The 20,306-nt window shown below is 37.8% G+C and overlaps 1 protein-coding gene across 6 annotated transcripts in view; it reads right to left on the bottom strand.

Annotated features, from left to right (window-relative positions):
* Positions 1-3,733: 3,733 nt before the first annotated feature.
* Positions 3,734-20,306, bottom strand: part of tead3a (TEA domain family member 3 a) — a 39,861-nt gene continuing 23,288 nt past the window's right edge. The window contains exons 3-13 of one of the 6 annotated variants that reach the window (XM_081387003.1): positions 18,182-18,246; positions 16,682-16,744; positions 15,152-15,163; positions 13,520-13,648; positions 13,392-13,435; positions 13,243-13,307; positions 13,031-13,167; positions 11,570-11,743; positions 11,308-11,451; positions 11,048-11,200; positions 3,734-6,808 (exon numbers count right to left, since the gene is read on the bottom strand). In XM_081387003.1, coding sequence (XP_081243129.1) covers positions 6,695-6,808; positions 11,048-11,200; positions 11,308-11,451; positions 11,570-11,743; positions 13,031-13,167; positions 13,243-13,307; positions 13,392-13,435; positions 13,520-13,648; positions 15,152-15,163; positions 16,682-16,744; positions 18,182-18,246 — 1,100 coding nt within the window. In that variant the 3' untranslated portion in view covers positions 3,734-6,694. Of the gene's footprint in view, positions 6,809-11,047; positions 11,201-11,307; positions 11,452-11,569; positions 11,744-13,030; positions 13,308-13,391; positions 13,436-13,519; positions 13,649-15,151; positions 15,164-16,681; positions 16,745-16,861; positions 16,925-18,181; positions 18,247-20,306 lie in introns of all 6 variants that reach the window. The other 5 variants (XM_081387005.1, XM_081387004.1, XM_081387000.1 and 2 more) reach the window with 5 other exon arrangements.

Genomic DNA, 20,306 nt, shown 5'->3' with positions numbered 1-20,306 from the left:
TCCATCATTTTAACAGAAAATAAATAATATGTACTTGCTTTAGAAACATTCACACTGCTAATAAGAATAAGAAGTAAAAAGGAGACAATTACATTTTAAAGCATCCGTGTGAAAACAAAACCTGGAAAGAAACGTGAGGATTTGAGGAGAACAAATCTTGTCATCACGTCACACTAAATTACCAAGCGTTACCTTATTCTCTTGAAGTCTGAACATGAGAACATGAAGGGAAATGTACAGCTCATTCAGTCAAACTGACTGACAGACAAGAACTGGGCCTATTTGTAGCACAACCTTATGATTTTAAATGGTTTGTTTCAGTCTTTTTGAGTGGGACTTGCCCAAACTGGAAGGGCCTGCGCCATAATCTAACTCAAAGTCTTTGTCAAAATGCAGTAGTCTTGTTAGGACAAGCTAAGTCTAATATAACACCCAGGTCTTTAACTGTAGGGGATCAAGTAACAGGACATCCTTCTAAGTGCAAATTCTAAGAGATTCTGTGTACAGGTTTTTGGTCCAATAAGTAATATATCAGTCTTATCTGAACATAATAGAAGTAACTGACAGGTCATCCAGTATTGTATATCTTTAACTCGAATAATTTAGAGATTTCCTTGTGGCACTCCATAATTTACTGACATTATATTCGATTTTTCCCCATTTAAATAGACAAAATGGTAGCGGTTTGATAGGTTCGATCTAAACCGTACCTATTAGGGTGCATCAAATTTGAATGGGAAATTTTAATTTCAAAATATCAATTTGGCTGGCATTGCATTTTGTTCCAATTAACATAAAAATGACTTTTGCAAAGTTTTGAGGAATTTCATTGAGATTTAGGGGTGCCACCTAACACATGAACTTTGGCGAAATTACGAAAAATGTGCAATTTTTTGTCTAATTCCCAAAAGGTTGACCTGGAAATGTTGAGTACAGTGACCTTTTATACAGTAACATGTTCTATAGGGTTATCAAAGTAAAAGTTGTTTGTTTGCGCTTTGGGCAACTTGGGCATTTCTCAGAATTCAACTTTCAAGATTGTCCATTCATTTGTCCTATATAGACAAAATGAATGGAGGTCAATGGGACATGTTCACGTGGCCTTACCCTGTTAATTTACTGTAACAACTACAATGCTACTCTCAATACACATGAGACATCTACAGTGGGGAGAACAAGTATTTGATACACTGCAGATTTTTAAGGTTTTCCCTCTTACAAAGCATGTAGAGGCAAAAAGCAAAAATCCAGAAAATCACATTGTATGATTTTTAAGTAATTAATTTGCATTTTATTGCATGACATAAGTATTTGATACATCAGAAAAGCAGAACTTAATTTTTGGTCCAGAAACCTTTGTTTGCAGTTACAGAGATCATACGTTTCCTGCAGTTCTTGACCAGGTTTGCACACACTGCAGCAGGGGTTTTGGCCCACTCCTCCATACGGACCTTCTCCAGATCCTTCAGGTTTCGGGGTTGTCGCTGGGCAATACGGACTTTCAGCTCCCTCCAAAGATTTTGTATTGGGTTCAGGTCTGGAGACTGGCTAGGCCACTCCAGGACCTTGAGATGCTTCTTATGGAGCCACTCCTTAGTTGCCCTGGCTGTGTCTTTCGGGTCGTTGTCATGCTGGAAGACCCAGCCACGACCCATCTTCAATGCTCTTACTGAGGGAAGGAGGTTGTTGGCCAAGATCTAGCGATACATGGCCCCATCCATCCTCCCCTCAGTACGGTGCAGTCGTCCTGTCCCCTTTGCAGAAAAGCATCCCCAAAGCATGATGCTACCACCTCCATGCTTCACGGTTGGGATGGTGTTCTTGGGGTGGTACTCATCCTTCTTCTTCCTCCAAACACGGCGAGTGGAGTTTAGACCAAAAAGCTCTATTTTTGTCTCATCAGACCACATGACCTTCTCCCATTCCTCCTCTGGATCATCCAGATGGTCATTGGCAAACTTCAGACGGGCCTGGACATGCGCTGGCTTGAGCAGGGGAACCTTGTGTGCGCTGCAGGATTTTAATCCATGACGGCGTAGTGTTTTACTAATGGTTTTATTTGAGACTGTGGTTCCAGCTCTCTTCTGGTCATTGACCAGGTCCTGTCGTGTAGTTCTGGGCTGATCCCTTACCTTCCTCATGATCATTGATGCCCCACGAGGTGAGATCTTGCATGGTGCCCCAGACCGAGGGAGATTGACCGTCATCTTGAACTTCTTCCATTTTCTAATAATTGCGCCTACAGTTGTTGCCTTCTCACCAAGCTGCTTGCCTATTGTCCTGTAGCCCGTCTCAGCCTTGTGCAGGTCTATAGTTTTATCCCCGATGTCCTTACACAGCTCTCTGGTCTTAGCCATTCTGGAGAGGTTGGAGTCTGTTTGATTGAGTGTGTGGACAGGTGTCTTTTATACAGGTAACGAGTTCAAACAGGTGCAGTTAATACAGGTAATGAGTGGAGAACAGGAGGGCTTCTTAAAGAAAAACTAACAGGTCTGTGAGAGCCGGAATTCTTACTGGTTGGTAGGTGATCAAATACTTATGTCATGTAATAAAATGCTAATTAATTTTTTTAAAATCATACGTGATTTTCTGGATTTTTGTTTTAGATTCCATCTCTCACAGTTGAAGAGTACCTATGATAAAAAATTACAGACCTCTTAAGTAGGAAAACCTGCAACATCGGCAGTGTATCAAATACTTGTTCTCCCCACTGTATACTCTGAATATGACATTGTCCACTCTAGAATACTGTTGATGTTAAGCTTAATAGCTTAGCTAACATAGATAGCAAACGGTTGCTAGCTAACGTTAGCTAGATGTAATACCTATAAATATGACTTAAATGACTTATGAGTATACAAAGTATACAAAGACACAACTACAGATATGATAGTAATATGTAATAATACATACCCAACACAGAAAGATCACCTCAAACAGAAAGATCACCTCAGTTTTCTTGAGCTGTAGTATTGTTTACCTCAGATCTCCATGATCTCCATTGAGCACTGTTAACCACTTTATCCAACAAAAACAGATGTGCGGTGGCACCCCTAAATCATCATGTACAGGAAAAATATTTTGCATGTGTTGTTTCTACATATATTGGAACACTTTTAGCACCCAGCCATATCAAAATTCAAGAATTGTGTTTTTTGATGCACCCTAGTACCTATCAAACCTAAAAAGATTTGAAATGGGTCTGTAATTTGCTAATTCATTTGGGTCTAGTTGTGGTTTCTTAACGAGAGGCTTAATAACTGCCAACTTGAACGGTCTTAAGACATGACCTAGAGATAGAGACGAGTTAATAATATTTAATAATAAAATTAAAAATTATATTTACCGTATATATATTTTTTGTTGATATTTGAGATTAATAATTTACACAAAATACATATGGCCCAGTAAGTACACTGTAAAAAACATCAATTGTTACCTTTAAGAGCAATTTTTACCCAGTTTTCTTTGAATCAAACCAGTTAATAATGATGTTAGCATGTTTTTTCCCCAATGTATACACACAATTAAATGTGACCCCATGAGAGTAGTGTAATTATATGTCACATCTGTTGCCCAGTATTGATTATCCTAATGATATCAATACACTATAGTGTAAATTGTGTTTTTTGTTGGATTTAATGATGAGATTTTAGCTTCCAGGGCTCCAATGTCACTTTAATTGGCAAATACATGAAACACTGTAGACGTTACAACCCTTATTTAATATTAACCAGAACAAAAATTATATTGGAACAAAGCAAAAAAACAAAGAAATAAAAATAAAGATGAAAAAAAGAATAGACATAAAAACCTTTCCTGTAACATTCTTAAAATATACATTGTAGAATTGCAAAATTATTTCTATTTTTTTTTCTCTCACACACACAAACACACACACAGATATGCACTCAAGTGCACAAATACACACTCTCACACAGAAGCATGATTTTTTTCTTTTAAAATGTCGTAGAAGACACGAAGCACACAATAAGGCAAGACTGGGTTTTGTGGGGGATGCTGTTCACATTCGATTCTTTGGTTAAGATATTACAGATTAGTCTTCAATGTACAACTAAACAAACAGTCCTTTTTATGCAACATGTGCTCTTCATAATGCATACAAATGTACCAAATATGATGCCATAAATAATCAGATGATTGTCACTGATTACGTCCGACGCAGTGTCAAGGCGCTCGTCTTTAAAATCATATGTACTAACCACTGAAGGTGATTGCGGGTTTAAAAAAAAACGAAATAAAAATCGATTAGAAAAATCAACACCAAGCTGGATGCCACGTGTGGATCATAAACGATAAAAAGAGTATTGAATCCTCATACTGTATATGCTAACATTCCAAACCTAGAGTGTTTCTACATTACTGAAAGAACCTGAGAACACATGGATCGGAATAGCCCGGATCTTATTGCACATTTTGATATGGAATTAAATGTTAATTTCACTTTGTGCTGTTTAAAATCCCCTGTTGACCAATGACATGCCTTACCACACTCAAAAATGTGTTACAATTTTACATTAAAATACAATGTTTTTGTTAGGAAAATACTCAAGCACCTAGTTAAGTGTAATTGCTTTGGCGATGGTGTAATTAGCATAAAGTTCTTATATTAAAAACACTGAGAAATTAAAAGCAAGTGTTACATGCTGAGATTTGTTTTGTCTTGCTATGAAATAGTGAATCTGCTCTTTTGCTTTGGACTATGTAACCCGATCTACTGAATTTTCCTGCTTACTCGCCAGTATGGCGAAGGTAGACACAAAAGTGATAAGGCACTCAAAATGAGGGCAATGGAGTAAAACCATGCATATGTACTGTCTTTCACAATAATCATTATGGCAAAATGGCTTTATTTGGAAGCTTGTTTCCACCAGGAGGAAAAAATAGTAATTGTGACTTTTCTCAAGATCCTAACTTTTTTTCTCGCAATTGTACGTTTATATGCCGCAATTCAAGACTTTTTCTTTGCAATTGTGAGTTACATCTTATAATTCGGACTTTTTCCTTGCAAAAGCGAGTCTATATCTCACAATTTTCTCACAATTGTAAGTTTTTAAATCACAATTTAAAAAAAAAATCCACAGTTGTGTTTATATCTCACAATTCAGACTTTTCTACTTTTTTTCCTCGCAAAAGCGAGTTATCATCACAATTCAAACTTTTTCCAATTCCATAAGTTTCAATTCCACAATTTTGGCTTTTTTTCTGGCAATTGCGAGTTTTTTCACAATTTTGACTTTCTCACAATTCAAAAAAAAAAAAAAAAAAAAAAATCACGATTGTGAGTTTATATCTTACAATTCAGAATTAAAAAAAATCTCGCAATTCTGACTTTTTCTCGCAAAAGCGAGTCTATATCACAATTCAGACTTTTTTCTAGCAATTGTAAGTTATCATAATTCTGACTTTTTCCTCGCAATTGTGAGTTATCACAGTTCTAACTTTTTTCTCACAATTGTGAATTCACATGCCGCAATTCAGACTTTTTCCTCACAAATGCGAGTTTATATCTCACAATTCTGAATTTTCCATTTTTTTCTCACAAATGTGAGATTATATCTCACAATTCTGACTTTTTCTCGTAAAAGCGAGTCTACATCTCACAATTCAGACTTTTTCTTATCACAGTTCTAACTTTTTCCTTGCGAGCAATTTACATGCTGCAATTCAGACTTTTTTCTCACAAATTCGAGTATATCTCAAAATTTAGACTTTTCCATTTTTTTTCTCGCAATTGTGAGATCATAATTCTGACTTTGAGTGTATTGAGTACATGTTGCTTAATTCAGACATTTTCCTCAATTTTTTTCACCTCACAATTCTGAATTTTTCCTCACAATTGTGAGTTTATATCTCATAATTGTGACTTTTTATCTCAGAATTGTGAGATAAAATGTTGCAATTACCTTTTTGTTTTATTCCATGGCAGAAACAAGCTTCCATTTTTTAAACCAAAACTCTGCAGTAAAAATGCTCCAAACGCACTTCGTGTAACACCAGGAGGTAGAAATAACTCACACATTTGCACTTTCCAAAACAGAAAAATCAAGCCAAATAGAGAGCAAAACTTGCAAAAGTGTGTAACATTCATGTAACTTGCGCTTTCCATCACAACAAACATTCAGTGTCTTTTCCGATACAAAAAAATCCTATTTTCAAGACTTTCTCATCCTTCTGAGCACAATCTGAACCCCGATCAAAGGTCAGAGGTAGCATGCTTCTGTGTCTAAACCAAAGATTGTGAAAAAAGGACAGTCAGAACAAACATATGCTATCACAAAGTTCCTGATTAGAGAAAGACTTGTATTAACCAGCATTCCTTTCCAATTCGCTTACGATCACTTTTAAAAAGACCTTTGTGCCTTCAGAGTCTAGTACCATAAACATGACAAGGGTCATAGTCAGAATAAACCCACCACAGATTTCCAAAACCTCTCCTCTCACAAAAACGGTAAGCAAAAAGGAAGAAATAGAATTATCCCTGAAAGTACATTTTCTTTTCCTTTTAAGGAACACGACTAAATATACAACACAACCTAGTGCAGAGGATCCTGGTTTGTGTTTTGTCCATGACTGTGTTTATGAGCTTCAGGTTTGTCTAATTTTCTTTTCCTCTTTTTGTTCGTACGTATTCGATGACCAGCGTCTGGAGGTGTTTTGGCACAGCGGTCATTCAGTCCTTGACGAGTCTGTAAACGTGATACTGTGCTCCGTGGTCACTTGTAGACACCTCAAACACAAATGCAATGCAGAGCAAAGTCTCTTGTGTGTCTCTGTTTGTGACAACCTGGGGAGGAGAAAAACACTTTAGGGAGAACTGTAGTAAAAGACTATATAGTAACACAAACTTTAATGAAAGCATGACATACGCTTGGAAATACATTTTTATTTATATTACAACCATAATGATAAAATACTTTCACTGGATTCTGTGTTTTTTTTCTCCTGATTTACATTTTTAATCAATACTGTACACATACAACTCACCGTTAATAATGTTTTTGAAGTCAAATTCGGTGCCTTATTCAAATTTGAACTGAAGTAGCAAGTGTAGTATAATTTAATTAATTTTGAAACTAAGAAAAAAATGAGACATCATTATATTCAAAAATTCTAATTGATTCAATATTGATAAGAATGTAACATTTTTTTTTTTTTCTGGTGTTCAGTAGCAAAACTGAAATCTTTCTGATAGCTGTGTTTTGACAGTACTGAGCTTACAAATAAACTACCGTTCAACATTTTGGTGATGGTAAGATTTTTAAATACATTTATATGATCAAAATTACAGTAAAAACAATAATATTGTGAAATATTATTACAATTTAAAATAACCATTTTCTAATTGAATATATTGTAAAATGGAATTTATTCCTGTGACGCAAAGCTGAATTTTTAGCATCTTTACTCCAGTCTTTAGTGTCACATGATCCTTCAGAAATCATTCTAATATGATGATTTGATAATCAAGAAATATTTGTGTATAACAGTTGTGCTGCTTTAAATATTTGTGGCAACTGTGAAAAATGTTTCTTTCCGGGATTCTTTGATGAATAGAAAGTTTAATAGAACAGACTGTTTGAAACAAAAGTATTTTCTAACAATGTAAAAGTCTTCACTGTCATGTTGGATAAATTGAATGTGTCCTTGCTGAATAAAACTATTTCTTAAAAAAAAAAAAAAAAAAAATGCATACTGATAACAAACGTCTTAGGGTTAAGGTCCTTAAGAATGGAACTAGACTGTGCATCAGTTGCTAATGCTACGGGGATGGTGTCTGAAGCACATGTGAAATCTATGTGGACGCCGGCAGTTCGACAACGTCACATGGAGCCCCTGAGCTTATAAAAGAATGCCTGCATTACAAATCCTCAGATTTGAATTGTTTGAAGGAAGACGCACAGGCAAACCAGAAGCATGGCAACAGAACGCAGCGTGTCATTCCCTTCTCAGGGAACTGGGGTTACATACGGAACCCTGAGGCTATGTTCACATTGTCAGTCCAAATCTGATTCAAATCTAAATTATTGACTGTCCACATTGTGTATTGCAACTGTTCAGATGGTTGAATGATCGAATTCCAATCGGATATGCTCAAAAATCGGATTAGGACTGACAGTCTGAACCTGGCTTAAGACGTTTCCCATTTCGAGGGAATTTGACACTGCGTCAGTTGCTGATGCTATGGGGATGGTAATACCTATTATGCCAAACAAGCACAATCTTGTCAGACTTAAGCACTGAAGGATTTGATGGACCTTGACCCAGAGTAACCTAAATGCATTGGCAACCAATCAGAATGCATACTGTGACACCACATCCTTGCTCTCTAGAAGGCTCAGTGTTACAGGCGCTAGGAAAAAAAAGCCCTGAAACGTCCATGCTCAACCGTTTCTGAAACGGGGTCTGAGCCACAGCTAAAGGACAGCCCAGAGCCCCTAAGAGCAGAGCTAACAGGGCAGACTATAGACATAGCCTCAGATAATTCCATAGTCCTACATCTGGCAGCTGCACCAGGTGATCAGTGAATCAGTCGCTCACAGCAACTCTATATATAATCCTACCAGACCTGAATACAAGCTTAAGGAAGAATATCCAGATTGAAGAAATGGAGAGGCAACAGAGAATGCGTTGCTAACTGCGATACAAACTATTCTGCAAAGCTTTGCTCCGACCTTCGAGTAACCTGGGGATTGGGATCAACCCAATTACAGGGAGCACAATCCTGCTTCAATACCCAATATGATCATTTGTGGAAGACAAAAAGTGAGAGAGTGAAGTTTCCATACTCAATCTCAGCTTTCAAGCTCTCCTCATCTAAAAGGCAACCTAAGTGAAGGGAGCATATAATTAAGCATCCCGTTCCTTAAAGACTAGAAGAGGCCTGAGGAGAGAGCAGTCTGCTCTACCCTCAATCCTCCTGAAGGAGAAATAGAAATAAGGAGAAATAGTGCTCTCAAGAGATCTGGTGAGGAAGCACTGAGAATGGAGTACCTATGGCAGCGCTACACTCTTTTCTCTCCATCGCCGATCATCAAAGAATCTAGTCAACACCTGCTACCTCCATCAGCTGGAGGGAGCCACGGAGAAAGAGGGACGCTCAAGCAGATAACAACCACTTCTTTCTCTGAAGTTCACTATCACTGAAAGACTTTTACCACCGAACCCCTAGGGAAGCACTCTACTTGTTAGCAGAAATGAGCCAACGTATTCCCATCAAGCTACTACCTCCAGTGTAAACCGGAAGGGGCTACTAAGAGAGCAGGGCGCCGTAGCTCCTCTCTCAACTACTTTCATTGGCTGATGGTTGCCCATTCCGACAGTTCTAGCAAGGAGATGTAAATGCATATCTACCTCTGGCCAAAGTGCTCTGTCATTCCATTACTCCTCGCAAACCATTAGGAAACACCACATTCTGCCTAACAACCCCTCAGTTAAAAGTGAACGGGTTGCATCCTCTCACTGTGATCAACAGCTTCAGTGGCCTTCAGCAGACCTTACATCAGAGGGCATGCTGAACAACAGCACACCAGATAAGAAAGCGGATCGCCTCATCTCACCGTGACTTTACACTCTCACTTAGCGTTAGTCCATTCTCTGGACTTGAGCTCCAGAGGAGCATACGAACAACAGCATTGCTCTGGACCAGATAAAATAGCAGATCACATCATCTCACCGCGACTCCACGCTCTTGCTCTGACCTCAGCCCCTGCAAAAGCAGGATGTTAGCATTAAGCAAGGCCCTCCTAGAGAAGCAAGCAGACATAATCTGTGTCTGCTGTAATCTCCAAGCCCAGCAACCTGGAGAGGCAACCTCGTTAACTCCTTCATTGGAAAACACCTGCAGGTCCATGAAGGCAGACCCCAACACCACACTCTGGCAGCGCTGCTGAGTGGAGAATGGGTGGATTCCATGGTGTGCAGATCCCCACTAGCCTAACCCGTGAGGTGCAGACACTTGACTGTCATCTCTAAAGAAAACAGCCAAGCGAGAGAAGAGCTCCCTCACTGCCTCCTCCCTTTTGAGAGAGAATCAAGCAAGAACAGAGCTTTATACTGAAAATGCATCGCTATGAGAGCATCCAACTCCCTCGAACACGCACCAATCAAACACTCAAATCTATCCCTCGAGAAAAAATCAAGCAAGAACAGAGCTCTTATCTTCACACAAACAAAGCGGCTTCCTGAAGACAACGAAGCTGTTGGCAGGTAATACAAGCCTTTTGTACGCTCAGGCTCTCCATGTGACGTCGTTGGACTGCTGTCAGCCAATAGATTGGTGTAAACTCACAGGGGGGCGTGATGCAGTGTCGAGTTCCATCGAAAGGGAACTTTTGACAGTAGTGTCAAATAATAACAAAACATTCTACATATATCATGAAATAAACAGGAATTAGTTTAAATAAATTGTAAATTCCTTTCATGTGTTGAATATGTTTGCAGTGATTAGGTAAATTCTTTATTCTTCTATTCTGATTCAACGTCCTTTGTGGAATGTGACCAGTTCATTCAAAATCACTCATGAATTGGAAGTGGCCCAATATTAAAGGTGCACTATGTAACTTTTTTTGTTCAATATACCCTCAATCCTTCTTCCAAATCTCCTACCTCCGGGGAATCACCCAGTTAAAAAAACAAACAAAGGAACTTCTGCTTGCAAAAGTAGAACTCGACAAAGCTCATAATAAACGTATTATTCAACAGGTATTTTATTGAACAGATAAATTGCCATATGTAGCTCTCTAACAGAGTTCATTGTAAAGCATTATCTGTTGTGAAAGGCTCATTTCATTATGGTTGTTGTAGCGCTGTGCTGGAATTCATTTTCATGGAAGTACCGTGTCGATTAATGGGTAAAGCTACAAAGCACAACCAAAACAATGTTCTTCCACAAAATGCATTGAGTTATTTTATTTATTATTTATTTATTTTTTTTATTTATTATTTATTTATTATCTGCTAGAGGGCCAAAAGTTACAGTGTTCTTTTAAATTCAGAATTATGCCCTGTTCTCTCATTTGCTTACCTGCAGTATAGTGAAGTTCTCCAGGACACTGTTCATCATATATTTCTCTGGCAGGTGCTTGAGTTTATGGATGAAGTTGATCATGTATTCACACATGGGTGAGCGATGGATCCGGTAAACGTACCTCCCGCCCTCCACACGAGCATACTCTGTCTAGGGGTCAAAAAGGCAAACTATAGATGCTGATACTATTTCTTGGAAACCACTACCATCTACAGTATATTCCAAAAACATACATGGTCAATAAATGGTGAACTCACTTCAACTTTCTCTACCACCTGCTTCCCAAAAGAACAGACTTTAGTGGACACAGTGATGGTCATGTTTTCAGCACTGCTGTACTGACTGCTGACCCCATAGAACGAGCCTGCGCCATCCTGAACGTTATTATTGTTCAGATCAGCCTGAAACAGAAGACATAAAAATCACTTATCTCAGTTATATAAAGAGATGAATGTATGACATATCAATTTGCAAACTAATAACTTCAGTATTGAAGAACAGATTAACAGAGTAACTCACCCAGAACTTGACCAGAAAGAAGGCGTTCTGAGGGCCTTTCTCATACAGCTCCTTCAGCCCTCCCTTCTTCTCTGGAAACTTGTCGTAGATCTGACGGATGTCCACGGCCTCCAGAAGAGGGTCTGAGTATGAGGGGTTTGTCTGGGCGATGTGGACAAACAGGTGCTTGCTGTACTGTGGATTAACAGGTGAAGAAGTAACATTTAATGCGCTTTGAAACAAATGCATGGAACATTGCCATTCCTGAAACACTTTATGTATGTTTTTGTCTTGTAAGGGCCGGTTCACACAGAATGCATTTTTGCTGTTAAAAACTAAAGTCGCAGGGCAGTGGAAGGAAAAAAAGGGCAAGGTCTAAACTAAAGTGTTTTTTAAAAGTTGAACTTCTTTTAACTTGAACGTCCTGTTTTTAGAAAGCCATCTAGCGTGTTTACATTGAAAAAAACAATGGAAAAGTAACGCAGTGGAATGAAAAAACGCTTTCTGTGTGAACGGCCCCTAACAGTGTTATTGAAAATCATTGAAATATAATATAAAATAAAATAAAATATACATTTTAGATGAAAAACTTCAACTTAATTTTTTATGAAAATTAGAAATGTTGTATTGGCTTCTAAATGAAATGAATAAAATAAGTCAAATTGCTAATTTGATAACTGAAATAAAAATAAATTAAAGCTAATTAGAAAAAAAAAAACCTAATCAAAATGTCAAAATCACATAACGAAATTACGGAGCCCCTAAAAGGACATGGTGAAGGAAAAAATATGAGATGGAAAAAAAAACTGATCTGTCAATGCTTTTGCGTTCTTTTGCAAACGTTTTGCTTTCTCCCGAGAAAATGTGCGTCCCTTTGCAAAAACGTTTGCATTCCACCAAGAAACTTTGCGTTTTGCGAGCGAATGCAAAGTTTCACATTGGCGAGAGATTGCAAAAGCACTGACTTTTTATTTTTCCTCCCATATTTTTTTCCACCAACATGTCCCTTTAGGGGCTCTGTGAAAAATTACTAAAACAAGCTAAAATAAAAATAAAAAGCTTAAAATAAAAGCCAATTCAATATATTGAAATTACTATAATACACTGTAAAAAAAAAAAAAAAAATTGCTATTTTTACTGTAAAATGCAACTACTATACTATATATGGAGAAAAACTGTAATAGATCTCTAACCTTACATTTTGTTAAGTAATAACTAAACTTACATTCAGTAAAATACTGTTAAATGTACCATTTTGGGAAGTAAAGAGGACAAATCATCTTATAATTTACAGTGAAAAGCTGTAAACTGACATTCCTAGAGTTTCCTTAAGTGACACTTCACATTTGACGGTTTTTCATTTTAATAAATGTATCTTCTAAGTTCCTTTTCAACGTTTCACTGCATCTTGGTATTGACGCTATGGGGAACGCCACCATCTTGACCGGTGTCTCCAATATTCTCAGCAAAACGCTCACTCACAGTGTCAGGGTCTCTCTGGACCTCCATGAAGGCCGAGTACTCCAGCATGCGGAGTTTACCGGAGGCGATGGTCCGGTCCTGCCACACAGGCATGGCAGTGCTGGTCGGGGGAAGGGAGGTGGGCAACTGCTCATAACCTGTGGAGAAAACATGCTGCTTTAGGCCCGGGTGGGTCAGTCTGAGTTCAGATATAATCCCAGCACTGCTCTTACTTGATATGGGCGTAGGCAGTGGAGGCTGAAGGCTGGAGTACGGGTTCGGTGCAAAGGGCTTGATGCTAGAAAAACACAGAGAACGATCAGCAGGCTCTCACAACAACACTGTTGATTAGATCAGGAATCAGTTTCATAGAGATACTCACTCCTGAGAAGGTCCAGGCTGTCCTGGGATGGGGCCGGGCCAAAACTACACAACAAAACAGAGAACAATGGAAGTTTGAGGGTTAAGTTAGAGAAGTGAGGGTAACTGGTCCTTGGACCCTGAACTAACCCTGGCTGGAGGAGGGTAGGGGTGCTGAGGAAGAGGAGGCATCTGACTCTTCATCACACTGGCAGAAACGATCTGAGCGGAGGACAGAGCGGCCATGTTCTGCAGGGCTTTGTCTTTGGAAGCCTGATCCTGAGAAAGACGCAACAAGGGCTTCATTAAAAAAAATAAAAATTATCAGAAATTACCCAGGATTGAAAGGAACTTCAGAACTTTCATAATACCACTTCTCAGATGCATTTTACTGTTGGAATGTTGTTTAATAATAATAAATTATTCTCATACACAGACACAATACTATATTATATATATACACTTAATATACTTAATGAACATTCAAGAAATGTATTTAAAGAAATTAATAATAATAATAATAACAGTAATAATAACAAAACTAAATGTATTAGTATTGCTACATATTAATAATAGCTTACTTTAGTATATGATAATATGCAATCTTTATGAAAAACATACTTCAAGGATATGTACGCTACAGTTCAAAAGTTTGGGGTCAGTAAGTTTTTTTTTTTACTTTTATTGATCAAGAATGCATTCAGTTGATCAAAATTGACAGTAAAGGCTTGTATAATGTTACAAAAGATTTCTATATCAAATAGTTATCAAATTACTGAAAAAAGGGACCATGTTTCCACAAAAATATGAAGCAGCACAACTGTTTTTAACATTGATAATAATCATAAATGTTTCTTGAGCATCAAATCATGATATCAGAATGATTTCTGAAGGATCATGTGACACTGAAGACTGGAGTAATAATGCTGAAAATGCAGCTTTGATCACAGGAATAATTTACATTTTAAAATAGATTACAATAGAAAGCAGTTCTTCTATTTTGTAATAACATTTTACAACATTACTATTTATACTGCATTAAACTGTATTTGACAAAAAAAAAAAAAAAAAAAATGCAGCCTTGATGAGCAAAAGAGGCTTCTTTCAAAAATCTAAATACAAAAAAACGTTCCCAACCGTAAACCTTTGAATTGTAATTTTAGTGCAAGAGCTACATGCTAAATGGTTTAGACAAACATGCAGAAATCATGCACATGTGATGCATGATATTGTGCTTGCATTTGAATCCAGCCACCAAAACAAAATACATTATTACACACAATAACAGAACAGGACTTGAACAGCTCCAACATTCAGTCGAGAGAAAGAAGACAAAGAATTAGACAGAATGAAGGCGACAGAACAGACGTCTGTCCCAACCAGGAAAAAAAGTGCTAAATAAACCAGCTGAAGTGTTCAGATGTAAACAATGTCTTTCTTTTAGATATCTTTAAGAGTTAAGTCCATGACTGAGTTTTGTACACAGGTACAAAAAAGATAATGAGTGTAATAAACCCTCACATGAAATGACAGAATAAAACTCTCAAAATAATTTGTTCTGAGTTTGCAGGTATAAAAAACAAAAACAAATATTTAAGCCAAAAATGAAATGGAAAACAGCAATAGTGGTAGCTAAATTCATCCTGTGAGACGGGCGACACTGGCAGCCAAAGCATCGAGCTGCGCAAACTGAAGCTCAGATCAGTGAAAGCTGAGCGTCTGCAGGCGTCGGTGCGCATGAAGCTCTGCAGGCAAAGCAGACTTACAAAACATTTCACTTACCAAGTTCATGGCCTAAAAATTGAAAGGAAGAGAAACTGTTAAAAAACCGCTGCGGAGACAAACAGATCAGATGACACACTGATCAAATGACCCTGACTGCAGGTATGTCGAGAGGCCTGTGCTTTCTCTTCTGACACTGTGTGTGTGTGTGTGTTCAGATCCCGCAGAATAGTGCCCTCTTCAACTACAAAGTGAACCAATGACTTCCTGAAAGAACAGCCACAGTTCTCCATTTCACATCTTTAAGGAGGTCATGTGTTTACTTCCCCTCTTACCGGACTCGGCTGAAAAAAGCCGGATTATTAACCATGCGAAAAATCTGAATATGCTTTTTTATTATATGTATTCATGTATCAAATAAGGATGTTTATAGAACAATGTTAAATACACCAATACATGTTGTGCAGTATGTAATGTGTCAAAAAAATAAAATAATTTTGGACATTATAGAATAGATAGATAAATTAATTAATAAATTGATGAATCAATGAATGGTGGGAATAATAAAACATTTCTGCTGGAAATTTCATTGGTCAATCAATCAATCAATCAATACATACATACATACATACATATATACAGGTGATGATGTGGGAAAACAAGGCAAAACTAAAAGAGACAACAACCATCATATGATGGTTTGCTGGTCTATGCTGATTTTGTTTGTTTTTTTGGATGCCTTGCATTTTTATGCAAATTGACTTTATATATTATATATTCTGACTTTTGTATAATGAAAATTATACAAGCAGAAGCCATTAATCAAAACAAAACAAGTAGTGCTACACCAAATTTAAATTTGGATAGTGCAATGCTTCAATAAATGTAAGCCCTAAAACGGAGTATACATTTAAATCACAGGGGGAAAAAGTAGAGATGAGTAGAGGTTTGAGTTATGAAGGTCAAGATAATTTATAGTATAGGAGCAAAAAAATAATAATAATAAAATAATAATAATAATTCTTGGTTCAATCAGGCATTGCATGCACAGCAGCACGACCTGATGTTGCAGAGTTAGACGCGTTCCTGGCTCAACAAAGTTTGTCGATTCTAGAACAACATACCTGTCCGAAAATTTAGTCCTAACCCTATCCCTACCCATAACTTACCCCTAAAATCAGAGGGAAATGATGGTGGATAGCACTGAACACTGGTTGTAAGCCTAAACTTGACATCATCTGTAAACCTCAAATCTGATTGGTTGATTGGAATGTTGATCCAGGAACATGTTGCACTTGGTGGAATCAGGTTCTACAACAATATTGATGCAATATTCAGTCAGCCACCAGAGGAAGCCATTACTTTGAAAGCATACTGCTCAATTCCCTCATTCCATCCAATGTATTTGTTTCGATGAATGCATGCACACAACAAAAGTTACCTGCATGCTCAAGTCATCATGAATGATTATAACATTGAGGGCGTGTTACAGATAGGAAGGTTTGGTGATGGTATAAGGAAAAGCCAAAGCACTCTGAACACAGTTAACAGCAAAGGTCAGAGCAGAGCAGACTGCAGTGAAGCGCATACCTTCAGCTTAGACTGAATCTCGCGAGATTTTCTCCGCGCGAGAACCTGCAGATGGCTAGACACCTGCAGGAAGGAAGTCAGAGGAGGGAGAAAGGAAGGCAGGGGAAAAAGAGAAGAGAAGAGAGACATTGAACAGACAGTGAGTAAAAAAGAAGCCACCAGGTGGCGCCACAGCCATACCTTAATGCCTGTTTGATATTCCCGCATTTTCTTCCTGGCTAACACCTGAATGTGACTAGACACCTGAGGCAAAACAGGGCCACAGACATTTGATATCATCCAACATATACTGTATATCTTAACAACAAATCTGTCAAACCACTGAACCTAAGACTATACCAATGAAACTTACACTAGAATAAGAATAAAGGTTCAATGGGGTTTTATATCGAACCCTAAAAGGTCCTATATAAGGAGAAATGTCTCGTTAAACGTGGAATTATTATCCAATCAATTGTTTCAGTTTTTTTTCCAGTGATAAAATATGTTTATGAGCAGTTTAATTCATTCAGTTTAATTCAAAATAAAAGGATTCACAAAATTTGTCTCAGATGGGCCAAATCATGGCTAAAATTGTACAGTGTGAATCCGGCTTTATATGTAGGCAAATACTCTGTTTATCACACTGATCTCTAGTTTCTATTTATAGTGTGATATTAAAGTTGCACTATGTCATTTTTCCCAGTTGCACACTTAAATAACTGAATAGAATTTTGCCAAACATGTTTAAATTTAACTCACATGAGTCATATCATTTAATAATAATAAAAATAATAAATTAATCGTGTGAACAGTGATGGGGGAAAAAAATCTCATAAATGCCACGAGAACTTGCAGCATCCACACCAATAGGTGTCAGTATAGAGATCGCTGTTATTTAAATCAGCTAAACAAAAATTCTTACAAAAAACTATTTTTAAAATATCAAATTTAAGTACTATCACAAACAAGGTGCAGGGAGACACTGTAGTTAAATCAAAACGTAGATAACAGAAATACATTGCATAGCTAACTGTAATCAAGTTTTATTATGAACAAGCCAAAAAAAGATTGAATTAATGACTGCATCAATTACAGGTATCTTATACCATGGTCTGGGTGAATACTTGATTCTGATTGGCTGCAGGGTGTCCATTAAAAAGTGATAGAGGACACGTAGTAAATAAACCGTCAGGCGTAACCAGGGAAACCAAGATTTCGATTGTAAAACTAATTAAAATATAAACTAATGTTTTAAAAATGTGTTATTTGGCAAGTGACCATGGTATAAGCGGGTTAATGCCCTTCGAGGTGTCCATTGTCAGGTATTAATGGACCTCCGCTGCGCGTCGGACGGTTCACGCCTCGCCGTCGTCCATTAATACCTGACAATGGACACCTCGTCGGGCATTAACCCTTACATGATGTACGGTAATTAAACCCGAAATATGGTAATAACCTTTGTCTTGACCTCTGTTGTACCCATTCAAACAAGTGGTACTAGAAACACTATCACATTACCTGTTTCCGTGTGCGGGTTTTCCCTGTCCGCAGCTTTATGTACCTTGCTATCAACTCATTACGACCTGGAAAAGAATCAATAAGAAACACAATATCAGCAAAAATGTAGTCAAATTAATCATATTATTAATGATGTAACTGAACAGATATGAACATTTAGAACACAATAAGGTGCATTTTATTACATAAAACATGTTAAGAAATAGCTTTTGGCTGGAAGAGCACTGCACTACCACCACCACAAGGTCATGGGTTCGAATCCCAGGGAAAACATTAACTGACAAATGTACCGTGTAGATTAATGCAATGCAAGTCACTTTGAATAAAAGCGACTCCATAAAATATTTTTCTCTTCACATTAAAAACACACTTTTAATTAAAGCTGGTGGGAGCGAAGACTCCTATACACTGAAAAGCACATGGAATGCAGTAATGCCTCCACCAGCAATATCACAGTAGGGTGTAAAGCCTGCTATGAGACCATTAGTTTATTAATAGACCATTGAAAGACAAGGCTTGTGACAGATGAGTCAGGTGATATGGGTGGTGACTTGGCAAAAAAAAAAATAGGGCCACCATGTGTCAGGGGCTTGACCAATCAAGCTGCTCTGAGTGGACAAATGTTTTCATACAAAGAGCTATTTATTAAATGAGTACAATAATAAATCTGTTTGTGTAATGGCATTAATATAATGATATGAGAAAAGGGACAGGAAACAAGGAAGATAAATTGAGGTAAAGCGATAAAGAGGATTTCATCACAGTTTATAAAGGGTTGACCTTGTGAACAGCTGTGCAAAGTTTCAACTGTGAATCTTTCTTGACACCCCCACCCTCCTCCCACTGGCATCCCACTCACTGACAGCCGGACCACCTGGACCCAACACAGGAGACCCTGCTCCCTAACCACAAGTCAAATAACACCAGGGACTCATATACTAGCATGTCACCAGCAAACAACATGTGTGGACATTGTGAATGCGCAAACAAATAGAGAGATTTGTGATAAGTCAACCCAAATATAAATGAAGTATCCTGTTCCTCTACATGGGACAGAAGAATTCAGGAAAAATATCCATTATTTGTGGTAATAGACTGATATATATTGGCCACCACTAGTGGCGCTAACAACAACCACAAAGATTTGAAAAGAAGTTTCAAACAATTTCCTCTTTTCATTGGTCATATAGAATGGACAGTCCCACCCCAAACTTGGGGTGAGCCATTGGTTGAGCCAATGTTGTTAGAACGGACTCTCAATAAATAGACCTTTATATAATTTAGGGGGCTTTCACACTGGCAGTTTAGTTCAAAACAGAGCACGGTTCGCGTGAAAAATTGGTAATGAGAAAGCTGTCATTTGGACACATGAGTGCACCGGGCTACCAAACCCGAGACTACCTGATCTGAGTTTGGTTGCACTGGAACTGTGGCGAGATTCAGGTAAACGTGAAAGCAACTCCGACTCGGTCATACACTTGTTCGGGAAGTAAAACAATGTGCATGTATTTTAGCCGATGACGTGTAGCCAAAACACAAGTAGGGGATGACAATGGTGATGAGTTACTGAGGATATGAGCGAGAGTGAGCATACAGTGTAATCATGCAGAGTACGTGCAATCTGCGTTAAATGAATGGTTCACAGTTAGCTTTCTCCTCTAAAGAGTATGTTTGCAAGCAGCAGAAAGCCACCTTCAATGTGACGCACACTCTGTGGCACAAGTGTTGTACTACATATAATAACACCAAATTAATAACAAATATCAATATATTGACCAGAGTTATTTTTTCTATCAAGCATCATGCACGTTTGTTATGACGTAAGATTAACACAAATGCACCAGGGTTCGGTAATTTCTGCATTAAGGGGGTTTCCCCCATTGTGAAAAACCCCTTAATGCAGAAATTACACACATCATGCATATACCAGCAGCTCTCTACATATCAGCCTCGACTATTTAAATACCAATATAGGTTGTACAGTTGTTGTTTAAAAGTTTGATTGGAGTAAGTGTGTGATGCCAAGATGATACGAGAGATGTCCAGTGTTTTGTCACACCAACCAGAACAAATTAGAGCCTCCCCAGTTTAATTTAATTATCTATTACTGATGAAATGATAACAC

The sequence above is a fragment of the Scardinius erythrophthalmus genome (assembly GCF_964197995.2).
Source record: "Scardinius erythrophthalmus genome assembly, chromosome: 15".
Classification (NCBI taxonomy): Eukaryota; Metazoa; Chordata; class Actinopteri; order Cypriniformes; family Leuciscidae; genus Scardinius; species Scardinius erythrophthalmus.
This window is presented reverse-complemented; position numbering and strand designations above follow the sequence as displayed.